This window comes from Eurosta solidaginis, chromosome 1, assembly GCF_040869045.1.
Source record: "Eurosta solidaginis isolate ZX-2024a chromosome 1, ASM4086904v1, whole genome shotgun sequence".
Taxonomy (NCBI): Eukaryota; Metazoa; Arthropoda; class Insecta; order Diptera; family Tephritidae; genus Eurosta; species Eurosta solidaginis.
The window spans coordinates 342,056,465-342,077,162 of NC_090319.1; the positions used below are offsets into that span (position 1 = coordinate 342,056,465).

Here is a 20,698-nt window from a genome sequence, read left to right on the forward strand (position 1 = left end):
ATTTGTTTGTACGATATGGGTATCCAATGAAAGATATTAATGAGTATTTTAAAAGGGACTGATCCTTAGTTCCATAGGTGGACGCCTTTTCGAGGTATCGCCATAAAGGTGGACCAGGGGTGACTCTAGAATTTGTTTGTACGATATGGGTATCAAATTATAGGTATTAATGAGGCTTTTCAAAGGGAGTGGGGTAGTTGTATATGTGAAGGCGTTTTCCAGATATCGACCAAAATGTGGACCAGGGTGACCCAGAACTTCATCCTTTGGATACCGCTAATTTATTTATATATGTAATACCACGAACAGTATTCCTGCCAATATTTCAAGGGTTTTTTATTTCGCCCTGCAGAACTTTTTCATTTTCTTCTACTTAATATGGTAGGTGTCACACCCATTTTACAAAGTTTTTATCTAAAGTTATATTTTGCATCAATAAACCAATCCAATTACCTTGTTTCATTCCTTTTTTCGTATTTGGTATATATTTTTCATTATTCGTAATTTTCGATATGGAAAAAGTGGGCGTGATCATAGTCGGATTTCGGCCATTTTTTATACCAAAGTGAGTTCGGATAAGTACCTGAACTGAGTTTAGTAAAGATATATCGATTTTTGCTCAAGTTATCGTGTTAACGGCCGAGCGGAAGGACAGACGGTCGACTGTGTATAAAAACTGGGCGTGGCTTCAACCCATTTCGCCCTTTTTCATAGAAATAAGTTATCGTCTTAGAATCTAAGCCCCTACCAAATTTCACAAGGATTGGTAAATTTTTGTTCGACCTATTAAAAGTATCCTAGACAAATTAAAAGAAAAATGGCGGCGCCACGCCCATTTTGGAATTTTTTTTTTTATTTTTGTTTATTTATTTTTTATATCATTACTGGAGTTGAATGTTAACATAATTTACTTATATACTGTAAAGATATTAACTTTTTTTTTTTTAATTTCACTTTAAAAAAATATTTTTTTTTTAAGTGGGCGTGGTCGTTCTCCGATTTTGCTAATTTTTATTAAGCATATATATAGTAATATGAGTAACGTTCTTGCCAAATTTCATCATGATATCTTCAACAAATGCCAAATTACAGCTTGCAAAAATTTTAAATTACCTTCTTTTAAAAGTGGGCGGTGCCACGCCCATTGTCAAAAATTTTACTAATTTTCTATTTTGCGTCATAAGTTCAACTCACCTACCAAATTTCATCGCTTTATCGTTCATTTTAAATAGCGATCTGAGATGAGTGCTCAGGAACCTACATACCTAATTTCATCAAGATACCTCAAAATTTACTCAAGTTATCGTGTTAACGGACGGACATACGGACGGACATGGCTCAATCAAATTTTTTTACGATCCTGATGATTTTGATATATGGAAGTCTATATCTATCTCTATTCCTTTATACCTGTACAACCAACCGTTATCCAATCAAAGTTAATATACTCTGTGAGCTCTGCTCAACTTAGTATAAAAATATCGGTTTTTTATCGAAAAAGAAATTGATTTGGTGTCAAAAAATTTACATTTCGTATCGAAAAGTTACCGAAAAAACATCGATCTTGAAAAAAAAAACTAATCGATATTTCTCCGATAAAAAATAAATATTTTTTCGATAATGAATCTATTAAATCTCGATAATAAACCGTTAACAGGTCGATAGTTCACCAATAAAATTCGGGTAACATTCGGGTGACAGTTGTTATCGATTACAAATCAATATCATGTTAACAATATGCCGATTATAATCCTATAATAATAACGGCTCACATAAATTTTCGTATTCTTAAATGAAGTTGTCCCAGCATATGCCTAATATAGTCGCGGAATGCTCCCCAACGCCTAGTCAAAATCATCCTGAAGTAGTCCGCGATTGATTCCAACATTACTACGAAAAAGTCTGGAATTAATTCAAAATGTACCCCCGAATAGTACAAAAATGATTTAAAATAGATTCTAGAAATAGTATCGGTATGACCATAAAAATATACGATCGGGACGTAGTATGGCAATTGCCCTGGGGCCAGGAAGGTTTTTGGGGGCCCGGCAAGGCAAAGCAGTTTGACAGTACTCTAACTAGGATTTCAGAGATACATACATATTTTGTTGCTATAAAAAATTGTTTTAAAATTGAAAATCTCTAAACTAAAATCATAAGCATCCAATCAAATACTATGGGGCATAGTCATAGTCGAAATAAAATGTGATTTTAAGTTAGATATACGTTTTTGACACAATTTTATAAGAGCTATCTGTCAAAAATGCTTCAAATAACTTAAAATCACATTTTATTTCGACTATAACTATGCCCCTATCGGTTTGGTCGTATTGCTTCTTCGTTTTTGTAAAAGCCAGCGACACCTGTGGATACAGGCTGATAATAAACTAGAGCGTTAATTTGAAAAAAATAGTACACTTGACTTGTTTTGCGAAGCGCCAATTTGTGCAAACATATGAGTATGCCTTGGATAAGCTTACATAGGTCATTTTCGCGTTAATTGTTGCAAGCTTCGTATTTCTTTTGTCAGTGCTGCAATTATTAGTAAATTTTTTAATGTGTAGAAGTAATCACATTTTTCGGTATTATGCAGAAATTGTATAATATCTTTAGCGCAAACCCTCAGAGATGGGAAATTCTCAAGGAAAAAACTAATTTCTCCTTGCACAGCATATCACAAACACGATGTTCTGCTCGTGTGGATAGTGTGAAACCTTTCGCAACTCACATTTCCCAAATATTGAAAGCTATTGATGAAATCAAGTTTTTGAATCTGAGTTCAGAAACAGTAACGGATTTGAAAGGTATTGAAGCATATATGGGAAAATTTGAGTGTATCCTCTTAGCCTCTATTTGGCTCAAAGTGTTGGCGGTAATCAACCATCGAAATCTGGTACTGCAAGCTAGAAATGCCACACTGGACGTGGAAACAGAAAATATACGTAGCCTGATTTAAGAGTTGAAGAAGTTCAGGGATCAATGGTCGATCATACTTTAAGAATGTAAGGTTCTGGCAGGGAGTAAGGAGTTGTGAATACCTTCGCAGAAAAAAGAAGGAAGATAAGAAAGCGCCAGTTCGATGAATTACCTAGCGAATCACCTGAGTGTGATTCCGAAACTCAATTCAAACAGCAAGTTTTTTACCTTCTTTTGGACTGCTTGATTGGTAATATGACAAGACGTTTCGAAGCCGTAAATGACATTGCGGTTAAATTTAGTTTTTTGTGGAAGTATCAGGATCTGACGGAAGAAGAGCTCAGAGAAAAGGCAGCGGCATTCTGCACGATTTATGGTATCGATATTTCTACGGATCTAATAAATGAAATCATTCATCTCAAAGCCATTCACTTAGCAAATTTGGGATTTGATTCGCTGCTACCATATCAACTTCTGAACATATTTCATGACTTGAAGATGGAAGTATTATTTCCGAATACCTGTATAGCATTAAGAATATCTTGCACACTTCCAGTCAGTGTGGCTGAAGGGGAGCGTTTTTTTAGTCTATTGTCAAGCGTAAAAAATTGTTTACGTTCTACTATGAGCCAAAATCGCTTCACAAGCCTTGGAGCATTGGCGTTGGAGTCCAGCCTTGGTCGCAGCATTAGTCTTGAATCGGTAATTTGCATATTCGCAGACCAAAAAGCACGGAAGGTTTTCCGTGGCTGATTCAAGCTGTACATATTTAGAAAATGTTAATGTAAGCGAATCAAACAATGAAATCTAACATTTCATTTATGTAAGTGCTCCAGCAAATCTTATTTTATATGAAATAAAACTGATAATGTGAATTGAAAAATTTATGTATGTTATGTTACTTTTTTTACTGGGTTGAGTTTATTTTTTAGGGGGGCCCGTAAACGCGAACTGTCCCAGGGGCCCGGCTCGGCTCTCTGCGGCCCTGGTTATCCGTGATAAGCCGAATGGCTTTTCCTGGTTAACAGTTAGGTAAATGCTGTTTCTGGTTAATATACCATACCATAACAACATATTCATCAACTTCTTTCCGTTAATTTTTTGATATTTTTCAAAGCTTGTTTCTTTAGGCGGTTAATACAATATTTGCACGTGGACCTGAAAAAAAGGAGTTCAGGAAAAATAAACGCTATAACGTACATAAAGGATACATACGTACATATGTATGAACAGACTACCTTACAACAAACACTGCACAGCTCTCTAAAATATATACTATGTAACGCCTTATGTATGTACATACGTACAAATGTATATGGAATGCTAACACAAAGCATTTTTAACCAAGGTCTTAAACGCCAGAAAAAAGAAAACACTTTCACTTCTATTCTACTCACCCGTCGGTTGTTGTTGCTGCTGTTGTAGTTGTAGTTGTTGTGCATTTTCTGCTGAGTCTCCTAGCTTCACTTTCGAACACATAGAGAACATCTTTAGCAGCTTGAAATGTCTACTTTCAGGCGTTCGTACCGTTTGATTGTTGTTAGTCGCACTTCCTTTATTGAAGAAAAGAAGAACGAAGAAAGCAAAAAAACACGCACACACTCACACAGTACTCCCCACACACTTTGGAATGTCTTTTTCAGCTCAGAAATTGGCACATTTTTTCTTTTTATTATATTTTTTTGTTAATACTATGGTGTTGATGACGTTTATTTGTGCGTGAATCTTGATAAAAATTGAGATTTTTTTTGTTAAAAAATGTTTATATTCTATATTTTGTATAGTTTTTATTTCTTAATAGATAGTTGTTATGTTTGTGTATATGTGTGTTGTTAAATTAATTATGCGCAAATGATGTCACTATTAGAGCTGCTCCGCTTGCAAAGATATACTTATGTATGTATGTACATATGTATGCATGTAAGGACATCTAAATAACTCTGCGGAAGTGCGGGTGATGGTGGGTGGCTAGTTGATTGTTTGATTGAGTTAAAAAGGAATTTAATTTTCTGTTTTCCTTTAGTCACAAATTTTAATTAAAAACTTTCTGCTGCGTATATTCTTTTATGTGTGCGCATATTGCTGAGACAAAGTGAGGAAGTTAATCAAATAGTCTTTTATCACCAAATAGAAAAATTAAATGCAGGAATAAAAAAAAAAAATATAAAAAAAATTAAAAATATAAGAAATAGTTAAGAATGCACTTTGTTTGAATACAAATTTTTTGCACCTTCATTTATTTTTTTCTATTTTGCATTTGTTCACTACATTTCCTCGTCATTAATTACCAGTGACTAAAGCACTTTATTGCAGGACAACTCCCTGATAATAGCTTAATATATACATATATGTATATGCGAATATGTATGCATATGTATTTGTTATGTGATGCTTCCTTTTTGACTTTGTTTGCTGCTAACTGTGCGCTCGCTGTTCTCTCTTATCAGTGGTCAAAATGGTAGTGGTCCACACCAGCCTCGACTGCCGTTCACTAAGCTAGTGGGTGTGCGTGCAATGAGTACCTACCACAAGCACGCTGTTAGTTGTAGGTAATTTTTTTATGTTTTTAAACTAGTTGGATTCACTAGGGCTTCCGTTGCTGCTGTGACTTTGTTTATTATTTTCGACATAAAAATATTTTTTTTTTTTAACTTTTTATTTATTTAGCATTGCTTCGTGTTCTTGCCACTTTGACTGTCTGGCGTTGAGTGTGGCATATACGGTGACGCCTTTTCTGTAAACTGTGCTCGCAGCAACTTTCATCCACATTGTTTCTTTTTTCTCGTCGTCCTTTTCATTGTAATTAATGAACATATATTCTCCGACCGCTTTTAGTCGATTAATGGCTTTGCTCAAATATCGTCGTCACAGTCGTCGTCGTCGTCATCGTCGCAGACACTAGTGCTTCGTAATGTTTACACTAGTCAACAAAAAAAAAAAACATGGGCATCATTACTTATGTGGCATTTGCTTTGAATTTGAATATACAGTAAGGTCAAAGACAAAACTCGACTCGAGAGAGCTTCCCGGTTTTTGTTACCTTTAACAAACGACGAAGTACAGCAAAATTCGGCATATAAGAAAAAAAAGTATGCAATTTTATAACAAGCCATTAAACAGTTGGTTAACTTTACTACATGGGTTATAGAGACATCATTAATTGAAGCTTAATCGCATATGCGATTTCGTCAAGTCACGCGAGCTATTCCTGTTTCGTGATAACTGACACCAATTGGGAGAACCAAGGAAGATCTCGTCTTCCTCCATCTATCTCTCCCAACTCAGTGGAAGTTTCCTCTGCTTCCATATGTCGGTGTCGATTACTCGATACTCGCTGTCGCCATTACGGACATGACTATAAATCTTTCGAAAAACTTTTCTCTCGAACACTCTAAGCGCCATCTCATCTTCACTCGACACCGTCCATTATCTTGAGCCAGAACAAGTATAATGAGCGACTTGTAGAGCGGGCTTTTTATTCGTCGAGAGAGAACTTTTCTTTTCAATTGTCTACTCAGTCCAAAGTAGCACTGGTTCGCAAGAGTAGTTCTGTGTTTGATTTTTAAGGTGACATTGTTTTTGCTATCCTTCCCAGTCTCGCATTTATATCCGTCAACAGTGACGTTACTGCCAAGGCGCAAATGCGCTGATTCTATCCTGGATGATGGCAAGTACTTCGCCTTTTCCTTATTTACTGCAAGACTTACTTTTTTGTCTATATAATCTACAGAACGCAGAACTCACGGCACATTTGTTTAGGTCAATAATATCAATATCACGATTTAGTGCTGCTGCGAGAATTATCTTCTCCAGCACTATTTTAAAGAAATTGCACGAAAAGCAGTCGCCTTGACTGTAGCCTCGTTTGGCTCCGAATAGCTCGAAGAGGTCCTTTCCAATCTTAACAAAACTGTTGGTGTTGCTTAACATCATTTGGCAGAGCCTTATTAACTTTGCAGAGATCTTCAATTCAGACGATAATGAATGTCGATTCTCTTATCGTGAGTCTTTCCCAGGATCTGGTGCATCGTGAAGGTTTGGTCGATAGTACATTTTCCAGGTTTGAAACCGCACTGATACGGTCCAATTAGTTCGTTCTCAGTCTTTTTCACAATTCGTTATATTGACCTTATATGCGATGTTAAGTGGGGTGATTCCGAGGTAAATCATGCGGTTCGTGGTTCGCCTTTCTTGAGATTTCTGAAACGTTTTATTTTGGTTTTAGTTACGTTTCTCGACTATATTTTGGTTTCCGTCTGGTTTTTTGTTGCAAGGTGGCTTAGTTTAAATTTCCTTTCGTTCAACAAAATTATTTCGCTTTTGTTTCGGAATTGCATTTGGTTCCGAGTTCAGCCTTCGCTTCGTTCGTGAAGAGTATTTCGGGTTTGTTCTGGTTTCATGTTTCGTCTTGTAAAGAGTTTTTGTTTCATTCTTCAAATTCGTTCCAGTTTTGTTATCTATTCTTGCTATCTGCTCTGTTTTGTTTTTCGTTTCCTTCCAGTCTAGGTTACGAAAGGCTGAAATCCGCCGGTAACAAACATGATTTGCCCTCATTTGTGCAGCTTCAAAGATAGTAGGATTACTCTAGATAGATGAAGTCATGCAGAAGAGAAATTATAGCACTACTAACAATATTGTGAAAAGATTGACTATTACTAAAAACCTAAGGAGGGAATCCCGCCCTCTCCTATATTCTACTGGCTATACAGTCCTAACATTATTAAGTACTGGGTGTATGGCGGTTTTTTCAAAGAACTACACTCGGCTACGACAGTGCTGTATTTCAATTCCAACTAAACAGGTTATATCTAAACCAAATGTTCTTAGATACTGTACAGGACTACAGCTTATGCCTCATGCTAACCGCGTTAAAACACGGACCGACCCACATCGTTTAGCTTGTCGGCCACTTGGTGGTCATCGTTGGTCTCAACCTTCTTCTGCTGCCAAATAAAGGTGTCGTGGAAAATTCTTTCTGCATCGGAGCGTCATCATGTACGCAAGCCCAATACAGCTCTTCATTAAATCAGGTTCGATGTATGCCGTGGGTATACGGAAAGGACATTATAACTTCCGGACAACATTTGCCCAATAGCTGTACCGTCTTCTCTATATGGTTCATGCTATGTATATCCTTTCGTTATGAATGGATATGAGAGGTCCTCATCCGTCCTTGGGAAGTTGATGGTGTTGCTCAAAATCATTTGATAAAACTTTGCAGGAACTCAACTTAAGACATGGCGCTGTAAAAAACTGCTTTGAAGTAGACATTAAAATATTGCGTGCCAATTCTCTTCTCGTCCAGATTTACCAGTTCTGAAGCCGCAATGACGAAATATAGTAATTCCTTTGAACCTGTTTTGCGGACTCTTTTCTACACTCCTTACAAACTCGTTACCTCAATGTTTGAATAGATCCGACAACAATTATCTAGTGCGTGTTTCTCGGTGCATTGTTACCTTTTGTCCGGAAAAATTATATTCTCACTTTGACACGTTAAAATGGTTGGACTTATATTCCGTCGTCCGAGTATGCGGTATCGGGTTCGTTTGCTTCAATATCTGGTACGTTTTGGGAGCCAATTATGTTACAATGTTGCCATAATGATTATTGTAAGAATTTTTTCCACGGTAAAAACCTTTCTCCAATCGCCTGATTTTCTGCTAAAACTTGCGGGTATTATTACGATCCGCTAGCACTTGAAGCTCCCAACATTCCGTACCAGTCGTTTTTCCATGCTCTTTAGCGGCGGTACGTGATATATCAAAAGTGTGATGGCACTCGTCAGTTACATCGTCACCTTGAAGATTGGTCTGAAATATCAGGTGTGTATGGCAGGTCATACCACACTGAAGTCCCTTAGTTCAAGGCCAGGAAAAAGCAACATCAAATTCTGCATAAAAAAGTTTTTACAATTAGAAAAAAGATTCAAGCGGTATCGACCCTCGGCAGTTGTTTGGCTAACACAAGTGTATTCCTGCCATTAAAACCTTCTCAGTGTAAAGTCATTTGCTTGCAACTGCCGTTTGCGGTCTGCATAAAACTATTTCTTGCAAAAATGTTAAAGTAGCATGACGTAAATTGCAAGAGAAGCTCGGCCTAAATCTCCGCGGAGGTAAAGTGCGCCATGTATTTAAATTTTTTATAGGATGCGCATCACATCCGGGTTACTGGAGCTATGCCTGTCATGAATGATGGCAGTATCGATTTGGTGACCATTTTTCAACTTACAAAACCAAAGATCCCCTTCTTTATCCACCTCGGGATTGAAGTGGCCAAGCATAATTTTGAAGTGGCACGATTTGCACCCAGTAATGTTTTACATGCATCCTCTCACCACTCCTTGGAATAATTTTATGAGCAGACAATTACCCTTAATTTGTTGCACAGTGTTATAGAAATTACAAAGTAAATTTTCGGTAATTTTCCTTCGAAGGCATAGAGCTCGGAATGTATTTGAGAAGAAAAATGTTAAAGCAATTAGTTCGGTGAAGTGGAAGTAGCGCGGAGTAGGCCATATAATTAATAGACAATAGCGTTAGTACAGCGCTTTGAGGGGCAAACGTATGGTTCTTTGGTCGAAGAGTATAATATAGCTTGGTGATAGCTATTAAGTGTGCATTTGACGGTTTAGTGGGTGATTTAAGTCCGAAAAAAAAATTTTAGAAGTGTGAAACTGTAAAAAACCTTTTTATTTGATATTCTGCTTTCAAATCATTTTACACTTTTTGCGCCGTAATTTAATGGTTGTTTACAATTGAGTGTATGTTTTTTGTTTGCGTGCTTAAAACTTGGGTGTTTCTTATTTTTCTAAATTTTGTGAACTATTACAACTGTAACTTTTTGTAACTTTTTTACCTAACAACAAGAATTAGTTATTATCTGAAAATTTTAGACACGCATAGCAAAAAAAAAAACCGCAGCGTCACTTACAGGATCGACGGTGATTGTGCAAAAAATAATATTTGACAATTATTCACATATAAAATCCATGAGACAGGCAGGCGACCGAAAACACGCACTACTTAAATTCAACTCAATTATTTAAATATTTTCTCAATAGCATCCAGCACAACGATAAACACACCTCAGTATACAAGTACTGTCGAGACTCAACTGATTATACAGGCAGCTTAGGAAACGAAAAAGCCAATCATCATCTAACTACAGCACTAGCAAACGCTTTTGTCCCGTTGTTATTAACAGAGAGCAAACAAGCGCACGAATACTACCGAATGCTGTGTCAAAGTGAACGATAGCCCACATACCACAAGCTTACATATTTTTTAATACATCATCTCTGTTAACAGCTTGTAATTGTTAGACACCCGCATAATCGTTTCACCTTGTTGTCTGTGACCACGGTTGCCACTTTGGGCCCAATTCGACCAAATTTGGTTCGCTCCAATCCCTTTTGGTCCACTGGTCCTTTTTTCAATTTTGGTTCTTTTTGGGCGAGTCGTCACGACTTTGGTACTTTGATTTGAATTTTTGAATTTTTTTACTTTCATAACAATACGCAACACTGATAAAAAAAATTTGCTTGTTTGAACACCCTGTGAATGGCAATCGATTTGCAGTAACTCTCACCAGCAGATCCGATAGCTATTGGCCGGTTTTACATAGAACGCTTTGTAGTGTACCATTGTGCGTGTCTCGAAGTAAGTGGCATTAGTGCAATACAATTAGCAAATTTAATGTCAGATCCCGAAATAAAAGCGTATATTCTGTTTCTCGCCTATATTCTTAAAAGTATAAATACCTTAAATAAAGAGTTCCAATCAGAAGAGATTCGTCTGCCATTTCTATACCATCAAATAGAAGCACACTTCAAGCTTATCTTGAGCAACTTTATGCATAAAATACATAAAAAATAGTAAGGGAGTTGGAATTTTTGAATTTGGTGTTGGAAACGTTGCTACAATAAATGAAAGCTACGGATCCTGAACAACTTCTTTTCGTTTCAATTTTTTTTGCGTCTTTTGTTTTGTTTTGACAGTTGTTAATTTGCTATTCAAAACTTAAAAAATAAACTACGGGTTTTTGTGTTGCGTATCTGCCATGATGTAGCAAATGCATAGCCGTATAATTTTTTGGCGTTTTGTGTAAAACTACTACACTCCCCTAATGAATGCTTGAAATTTTTTGATTTAAGTGATAAAACTTACTATCTTGAACTAAAAAATATTTTTGTTGGAAGTAAAGCTGAAGCATTTCTCGAAAGCGATAACTTTACAGATGTACAACGACTTGCGGTAAAAAAAAAATTTTTTTAGATTTTTATATTGGACTCTTAAAGCAAATGCAAAAACACTTAGATTTTTCTAGATGTGATATACAAGTCTTATGTACAACATAATAATACCGACAAGGTATTAGCAGAAACCGAAACTTCTATAATACCGTTAATAAATAACTTTTCGTACTTGATAAAGTGCGATCAGGATACCACTGTTACAAAATGGAAGCTTTTAAGACTATTAAATTGCGATTTTAAGCCTGATATAGACGTTTTAGCTTTTTTGGAAAAAGTAAGCTTTCATAGAAATGATATGAACGAAAAGTGTTTTGAAGAATTGCTTGGTTTTGTGTATGATTTACTGAGTCTGTCATATAGTTCGGCGGCTGCAGAGCAAACATTTTTTGAATTGTCTCTTATTAAAACCAAATTACGTAATAAATTGGAGTTTATTTCAATCAACCACATAATGTTAGCCAAAGAACTTTGTACACAAAACCCAGGTCCTCATTACGTTTGGTCGGTGAAAGACATAGGCTGGACCTAGAAGTTATACAACGAACGATATAAAACTGTGTTCATTATACGTTTTTTTTTCGATGTAGCCCAGAATATATTATAAACATATATGCTTTAAGTTTTTAAATATATACACATACATATGTGTATAAGACTGAAAAATATGCCCATATGTGATAAAATATATTTAATTATCATCAATTTTAATTGAATAACTTTTTGTTTGTTTGTAACGTCGTGTTGTTTTGTACTTTTCAAGTTGTTGATTATTACATTGTTTGTATACCAATATACGAAAATAAATTTTGGTCATTTTTTTTTGAAATTTGGTCCATTTTTTCGACTAATTTTGGTCCCAAATGAAAACAGGCCGTGGCAACCGTGTCTGTGACCTCTTTCACTTTCCACGCTTGAATGTTGTTGGAGCTCTCTTTTTCTCCCCATACATTGCGCTCATACTTTTTTCACTGTCCTCTTACCACTTTATCAACGTGGCAACTCCTTTCAACTACATTTCTTCCTCTTTGTCTTTTTTTTTCATTTCCGACTATCTGTTTTTTTTTTTGCTTCGCTGCGTAACTAACAGTAAATTTGTATTCCTCTATCCATAACAAAGTAAGCGACACTCTTTATTTCACCCATCTCTATACCCCATATGTAGAAGAAATGTGTTACGACCCCAGCTGCTGTCAGGCTGTGTGTTATCAAAATCGGCCACCACAACCGTTTTAAGGGGATCGTGACAATAATAAGCTTTTTTATTGAAATCGTCGTGTTTATTTTTCGCTCGAAAAATAAGAGTTATTTCTTGAGTGAAAAAACAGTTTCTCAGAATATAGTTAAAAAATAACGAAATAAAAAAATTTATTTACCGACGGAATTGAAAAATTAAAAAAAAATCTTACAGTCCGAGCGAAATAAAAAAAAAACTTAATAAAAAAAAGCTCTTAATATCCGAGGGAAAAAAAATTCGAAAAAAAACTGTTCTTTTCGGGGCGAAATAAAAACTCACAAAATAATTATTCTTTTACGAGCGAAATACGAAATATTTAAAAATAACTGTAAGACCCGAAAAAATTAAAAAACTAAATATTCTTTTTCGAGTGAAAAAGAAAAACTCAAAAAATTAGTTTACATTTGCGAACGGAAATTAATTTTTAATTAATTGTAATTCAAAGCGAAATAAAAAAGTTCAAAGAATAATTTAAATTTTCCGGGCCAAAAAATAAATTGCTCTAAAAGTGACTATATTTTTCAGGCGAAATAACTATTACTTTCGGTCGGAAAAAAAATAGTTTTTTCTGATCGAGATAAAAAACTCAAAAAATGTTTTTCATTTCCGGACGGAATAAAAACTCAAAACCTAAATAGTGTTTTCCAAGCGAAATACAAAAAATTTAAAAATAGCTATTAATCTCCGAGAGAATTGAAACAAATACCAAAGAAGAACTATTATTTTTCGAGTGAAATAGAAAATTCAAAAAAAAAAATTATTCTTTAAAAAAAAACTCAAAAATTAATTGTTATTTTTTAAGCGAAATTAAAACGTCGAAATAACAACTATTATTTTCAAAGCAACATAAACAAGTTCAGAGAATCTAAATTTTCCGGGGCAAAAAAAATATTCTAAAAATAAATTAAATAAATAGCTATTTCAAAATTAAAAATTCAAAAACTATTTTTCACTCCCGAACGGAAAATAAAACTTAAAAATAATTATTATTTTACAAGAGAAATAAAAAAGTAAAAAAAACAGCAAGGCAAAATAAAAAATTTTTTTAAATTTATAAGGTTTTGGATCCTTATATATTTCACAAAAAATTAATTTATTTTTCGGACGGAATAAAAAACTTACTAAATAACTATTTGCTGAGCGAATTAAAAAACTCAAAACTCAACTCGGGGTAAAATAAGGAATCAAAAAAAAAAAAACTCAAAAAATTTTATGTAATTTCGGAGCAAAATAAAGTATTCAAAATAATTATTCTTTTTATAGCGAAATAAAAAAGAGTAAAGGAAATAATTAGTATTTTTCGAGAGAAATTACAAACTCAAAAAATACCTTTAATTTGTATCCGATGAAAAATACTCAAAAAACATTAATTATTTTCGATTTTCATAGTAAAACTCAAAACATAAAAGTCAATCCATGTTACGATAGTTTCAATACGCAGGTGGCATTACCTTACCCCTTAACCAGCGCTTTAGTATGACTTTTTAAGCTTAAGTTTTTACCAATAACAGTTATTTGCAGTCGCTGTATTTTTTGCCCTAATGCTGAATCAGCGTTAAGCTACATGAGACCTATTAAGTATGGTCTAGAGTCCATATATATTTTCTTCTTCAACAACCGTTATGTGTATTGTTATGTTAGGTATGATATCAACGTATAACCGCGGAATTCCTATCAACCACAAACAATATCCCTTTATTTGTTTATCGCTTTATATGCTGTGCAATTCATTCGTCAATTGATGTCCAGTGAATTAGACAAACCACAAACAGTCATACATAAATAAACAAATAAATAAACTAAATATTGTTGATGTTCCCTTGTCACACACAAACAAAAAATAAATGATATGCTTGCATAACAACGAAAACAGACAGAGGAGTCGGTTCGCCTCTTAGCCGTCTAAACTGTCCATTCATGCAAATAGTTCCATACATTTGTAAAGCTAGCGAAATAATCTCGCACATACCCTTCGCAGCGTACCGAAAATGCTCCACATTCATAACAGATGCTGGTTGATGTGCTACTCGTCCTTCAATGTCCTCTCTGTTGCGGCGGCAACGACCCGAAAACATCTGATGACAGCTACATACTTTCTCTCTACCTTGCAGATGATGCATGCTTACATAGTCACCAGTAGTTGTCGTACAGTGTTGCAAAAAATAAAAGCAACAAAAGGTTATACGTTTTGTATTCGGTCTCTATGCACAGCTCATGGCATGAAAATTAAAGTCTAAACGTAGAGTTTTAAATTTAAAATCGTAGCTTCGTTTGGTATTTGAGACGATCTCATTAAATGATCTGCAGGTATGTGTAGGTTGGTTGGCTTGTTTGTGAAATTTACACATTTTGCCTCTCCGACAATTTTGAATTCTGACAAACTCTCGACAAAGAATTTTCAAAGGAGCTTCCGTTTCGACTAGTTCGCTGATGTCAACGCATAATTTGCGGTTCAATTAGCGCTGTCTCAGGGTGGGGTAAGGGGAAACTGGGATGCTTGGTAATTGGCCCTGGTGACCCTTAGCGGATCGAAAATCTACTTTCCTTATTGCAGGTCCTTCTCTGAATGTAATGAGAATGGGCTAACAGCTATCCTGTAAAATTTAGTCTATGTGAGGTGCTCACGAACCGACCAGTCCAGCCTCACCCTGACAAAATTAGTGTTGTTCCACTCAGTAGAGGCATAAGGTTGGATGGGCTTATTCTACCCCCATGTAAAGAAGTCAGAATTAAGAGGTATTCTGAAGTTGATGCCTTGAAGTAGTCCTAGATAGAAAATTACTATGAAAAAAACAATTTCAAAAGCATTAGCTGCTCTTTTTTCACTGTTAAAAATATTTAGCACCGTCTGCTAGAGCTCTCTTATAGATCTAAACTTATGTTCAGACAAGATGGATATTGCTGTTGGCTGTAATATAAATACCCGTATCATTTCAATGTCACAGGATGCCACGCCACCATTTCTTTTACTAACGAGATAATTTAATGTTGAGTGGCCTAAGATACAATTGCTGACTTACTTACTTTCAATACAAATCCAGAATCTTTACTGACGCTGCCTCAAAAAATGGCTTTGGGTCAGGCGCTGAGGTGTTACTTGAAGCTAACGGTGACGAACTTCGTGTTGCTTCAACCTTCCAAGCTAAAGTTTTATCAATCCTCAAGACCATGTACTATGTAGCGGAGAATAGGTGCCAGCCGAGGAGCACTCACGGCGCTCCCTCGCCCCATACTTCAAATCTGATTTGGCAAAGTAAGTGGCGGCTAAATAATGTCGCGCAACATAACGCAACTACTTTACTACAAAAGACACCGCCAGCTATATAAGTCCCCCCTTGGGGCATCGAAGCTGTGGTTAGATATCTTACTAATATTTCGCAAAGTCGAGGCTGGAAATCATGAAGATTGTGTAATTGAAAAAAATTCATGATGATATCAGTATCTCATTGAGCAAACTGGAATGTAAATAACTTGTGGGATAATATGTCACTACACATAATATAAATACATGACTGAGATCAGTATACATGACAACCCAACCTACCCTTTTTGCTGTGAGAATAAGACGGCGGAGCACTTTCTGTACTGCATCATTAAAATCATGTATGAGGCTTTTGCGATTGATGTAAAAATTGATCCGGCATTGTATCATCTGTTTCTTTCCGGATCTGTCTATACCAAACCCTTGCGCAAACCATCCACCTCCATTGTGCATCTAAGAGCCCTTCGAAGCGCACATATGGAGACTAACTGACGCGTCCTTGATGACGCTATAATTCTATGGCCGTATAATCTGCGCTCAAGCTACCACGAGGCACTGAGCCTAGTTCCAAATATTAACGCTTTGTTCTTTGCCACCTGGTCTACAGAATGGTATACAACGCAGCCGTCGGGGTTGTTTTTAGAGCTCCTGTAATGCTAAGCATTGATAGCCTGCATACCCCCTCTACTTTTTTGAGGTATGTTTTTGTTTTGCATGGCTGTCTGTCAAACAAGAGCTCCATAGTATGATAGCCTTTGCAAACGCTGTAAATACCCAAATACCCAGAGAGAGGACGATAGACCAAAACGCACACTTCATCGTTCTTTTATATGCATAAAGTGCCGTCGATGCCTTCTTCACTCTCTCCTCCTCGTTGAGCTTCCATGTTAGCTTACTGTCTAAAATGATTCCTAGATTTTTTATCCAAGGGTCACAACCCCTAGCATAGCCTTGATTCATTTTGGAACCTTGTACCTTTTAGAAAGCAGACAACTGTAGCGTCATCTGCGTATGCTGTAGTTTTGACGTGTGTCTCATAGAATCGCCGGAGTAGTTGGTTGATGACAAGCGTCCACAGCAGAGGTAATTATACAACCCACACTGTGAAGTAATCTTGCTGCAATTGAAAATGAAGCCGATTAATCTTGTTAGGGTTGGTAGTACTTCAATGTACTTAAGACCCTCCATCATTGCCTGAGTACTCCTAAGAAGTACTCCATATATTCCAAGGCTTGCTAAACATAAATTATTGTTGCTATGTTGTGGGGAATTGTTTTTCATCCGTGTTGGACTTTATGTCGACATTTATCAGCCTCTCAAAGGCCTTGAGCAGAAATGATGCTAGGTTAATGGCCCTGTAGCCTTTGCGATACATATGACCGCCTTTGGTAGAAGACCTACACGAGCAGCTCTCCAAAACTGCGGTATATGATTTAGTCTTATGCACTCATTTAATATTATTTTAAGCCATTCCACGATCGTTTTAGTAGAAATTTGTAGCGTGGCAGGGAATATACCATCTGGGCCCCTCGACTTAACTTCAGAAAAAGTCTTCACCGCCTTTTCGATTTTCTTAGCGGTCACCAAGCCCGCACTACCCGCTCCGAGAACGAAGTGTAAATGCTATCTACTGGCAAACTGATAAATTTTTTAATAAATTTTCTGATTTTATTTTATTCGCAGATGTACATACATACATATGAGTATGAATATGTATTGTAGGTTACTCAATCATCAGTCTCTCAAAAGCTTCACCACTATTAAAATAATGTTGTTTTTTGTTGGCATAGAGCGACATATCCCTCGTTCTACCACTGTCCTTTCGTTTTTGTTTAAGAGTAGCTTATAATTTTACCGATTCACACCCACAAAATCAAGTAGTTAGACTTATATATCTAAATACATATACATATGCATAGCACTGAAGCAAGACGACATCGTACATTGTCCTAAGAAAAAACAGAACACACACACACACACATATACACACAAACATATGTTGGAACGCGCGAAAAGGCCCGAAAATGAATGAAATGGAACGGCATGAATGGAAACGAGCAAACACAAAAAGCTTCATAATCGTTAAAGCTTTGCGAAGAATTGTTATTGCTTACATGTGTTATTGTATATGTAGATAAATGTGTGTGCGTGTCTATGTAATTGGTGGTCCAAGGTGATTTTGCGCCCAAACATTCAGCCATACGTATATATGAATGTGAAAAGAACTATTTGTGTGTGTGTGTGTGTGTGTGTGTGTGTGTGTGTGTTAGTAGGTTATATACGCTTGCTTGCTTGCAGACTTTTTGTCCCTTTGATTGTTGTTATTGTTTTTTCTACTGCCTCTATTTGCGAGTGTTATTGTTGTTACGGATGTTGTTTGTCTTTGCACTTGTTTCCTTTTTTTTTTTTAAATTAATTGTGTTGTTGTTTTTTTCTATCCTTTGTTTATTTGTACTTTTTTCTATCCGAGATTTCATTGTTTCAAAGTTTCTCCCAACCAGTTTTGTTGTTGTTTGCTACGTGCAATCGTTTTTACAAAGGCATGTTGTATATCTAAAATGAAAAGGGGCTTCCTAAACCGACTGACTTGGCTTGTGGGGGTATCCTACCGGAAGAAAGTACACAGAAAAAAAAATTATGGAATAACATACAAATATTTTTATAATTTTTTTTTTTTAACTGAGCACTGTTTTTTTTTTAACGCCGAGTATTGTGCTAGAAAATTTGTTTCCTACAGTTGCTTGTTTCTCTATTTTGTCCAAGACCCCATAAACGAGATGTGCCAAGAAACCTGTGTGCAATCCTGAATTATGGAACAAAAGGAAATAGTGTAAATAAGGCTACTCGAAATTAGCTGAATTTAGGCTCACTGATTTGGGAAGCGTCTGTCCACAAAGCGTTGTGGCTGCAACCGGCGAGTTGCTGATTCATATCCTCAAAGAAATACTCTTATCGGTAGCACATCCCTCAACTTACAGTGAGTGCTATTGCCACTACAACAACAAAACCTACAAAACGACAGCTTTTAATAACATCGTGGCAATAGTTGTTGATGGCGGCCGCCGTAGTGTGATGGTAGCGTGTTTCACTCAACACTTCGAAGATCCTGGGTTCACGCCCCGGTCAAAGCTACAACAAAATTTTAGTTACAAATTTTTTAAGTTAGAAGAAAATTTGTTTAAGCGGGGTCACCCCTCGGCAGTGTTTGGCAAGCACTCCGAGTGTATTTCTCCAATGAAAAGCTTCTCTGTGTAACCTTATTTTATTGGAAGAGGAGCTCGTCCTAAAATCTCTTCGGAGGTTATCGCACTTTTCATATATTTTTATACCCATATATCAAAATCATCCGTCCGTCTGTCCGTTAACACGATAACTTGAGTAAATATTGAGATATTTTCACCAAATATGGTACACGAGCTTATCTAGACCCATCTGAAAATGAGTGAATTCGGATTGTAACCGCGCCCACTTTTTATATATATAACATTTTGGAAAACACAAAAACCTGATAATTTAGTAAATAATACACCTAGAATGTTAAAATTTGACGTGTGGACTGATATTGAGACTCTTGATAAAAATTTGGAAAAAAAAATTTTAAAATGGCACCGCCCACTTGTGATAAAATCAATTTTGCAGATATTATTAATCATAAATCAAAAATCGTTAAACCTATGCTAACAAAATTCGGCAGAAAGGTTGCCTTTACTAAAGGAATTTTTTGAAGAAAAATTAACGAAATCGGTTAAGGACCACACCCACTTTTATATAACAGATTTTTAAAAGGGTCGTGGACGAATAAAATATACAATATCTCACCCCAGCGGGTTAGGGGGTCAGAATATACTCGCGGTAGGTATGCCTGTCGTAAGAGGCGACTAAAATACCAGATTCAAGGGGCTGTGTAGCGCAACCCTTCAGGTGCCCAGCGAAATATATAGCTTCTCAAACCCAATTGTCAACCTCACCTATCCGCGGCGAATCCTGTTTCACTGACAGACGAGGCTTTGGCGACCCCAAGCTCCTCATGAAACTTGGGGGTGGGGAGGGAGGGGATGGCCTGAAGGTTTAATGTGGCCACATAAATCGTTCCCGAGATGTTCGGGCTAGCACCTTAATGGTGCTGTGGTACCGCAGCGTATCCCGCAAAGGACCATCACATCGATAACACTCCCCAAAGCCTTCGGGGAGCAACCTTATCGCTACAACAACAACAACATAAACAATATCTTTGCAAAAAAGAGCTTTATATCAATGGTATTTCATTTTCCAAGTGGATTTATAACAATAAATAGGAAAAACTTCAAATTTTGAAAAATGAGCGTGGCACCGCCCCTTTATGACTAAGCAATTTTCTATGTTTCGGGAGCCATAACCGAAGAAAAATGTATATATCGTAACAAAATTGTGTACACATATTTTCCTTATAGTAGGAAATATTTCTAGTAAAAGTGGATAGGATTGGTTAAGGACCACTCCCACTTTTATATGAATGACTTTAAAGGGGATCGTAGGCAAAAATTAAAAGTTAAATCTTAGCGAAAAATAGTTTTGTACAATCGTATTTTGTGCCATTAAAATAAGAAATGGGAAAAAATTCAACTTTTAAAAAATGGGCGTGGCACTGCCTCTTTTTGCAATGCATTTCGCAACGTTTGTGGAGCCATAACTCGACGAAAAATTTGGTGCACATGTATGCCTTTTAACAGGAAATGTTTTCAGTAAAAATGGACTAAATCGGTTAAATCGCCTTCTTTATATAAAAGATTTTGTAAAATTGCGTAGATGCAGGTAATAAGCTATTTCTAATAAAAGTTGTTAATAACGCTTTTTAGTACAATGGCACTTGTGTGTTTGTGTTTATTGTTCTGTTATACCTTTATTTTAAAATAAACAGTGGGGAAATCCCCATATCTGAAGGAAAACTGTATTATTACCCGCTCAAGGTCATTGGTGTTAGCCTCTGTATCCTTTTTGCTATTTTTAAAAGAAAATTAGTACATAATAGAACCATATGTATTGTACATAT

The 20,698-nt window shown here is 36.1% G+C and overlaps 1 protein-coding gene across 8 annotated transcripts in view; it reads right to left on the minus strand.

The window, feature by feature from the left end:
* The window catches only part of LOC137237950 (uncharacterized), a 118,668-nt gene that overhangs the window by 54,312 nt on the left and 43,658 nt on the right, over window positions 1–20,698 (minus strand). The window contains exons 1-2 of one of the 8 annotated variants that reach the window (XM_067762380.1): window positions 9,850–10,045; window positions 4,314–4,641 (exon numbers count right to left, since the gene is read on the minus strand). The exons of 1 other annotated variant lie outside the window; for it this stretch is intronic. In XM_067762380.1, the coding sequence (XP_067618481.1) occupies window positions 4,314–4,404 (91 nt within the window). In that variant the 5' untranslated portion in view covers window positions 4,405–4,641; window positions 9,850–10,045. Of the gene's footprint in view, window positions 1–4,313; window positions 4,999–5,204; window positions 5,402–5,442; window positions 5,737–9,603; window positions 9,623–9,774; window positions 10,046–20,698 lie in introns of those variants that run through there. 6 more of the 8 variants (XM_067762382.1, XM_067762381.1, XM_067762383.1 and 3 more) reach the window with 6 other exon arrangements.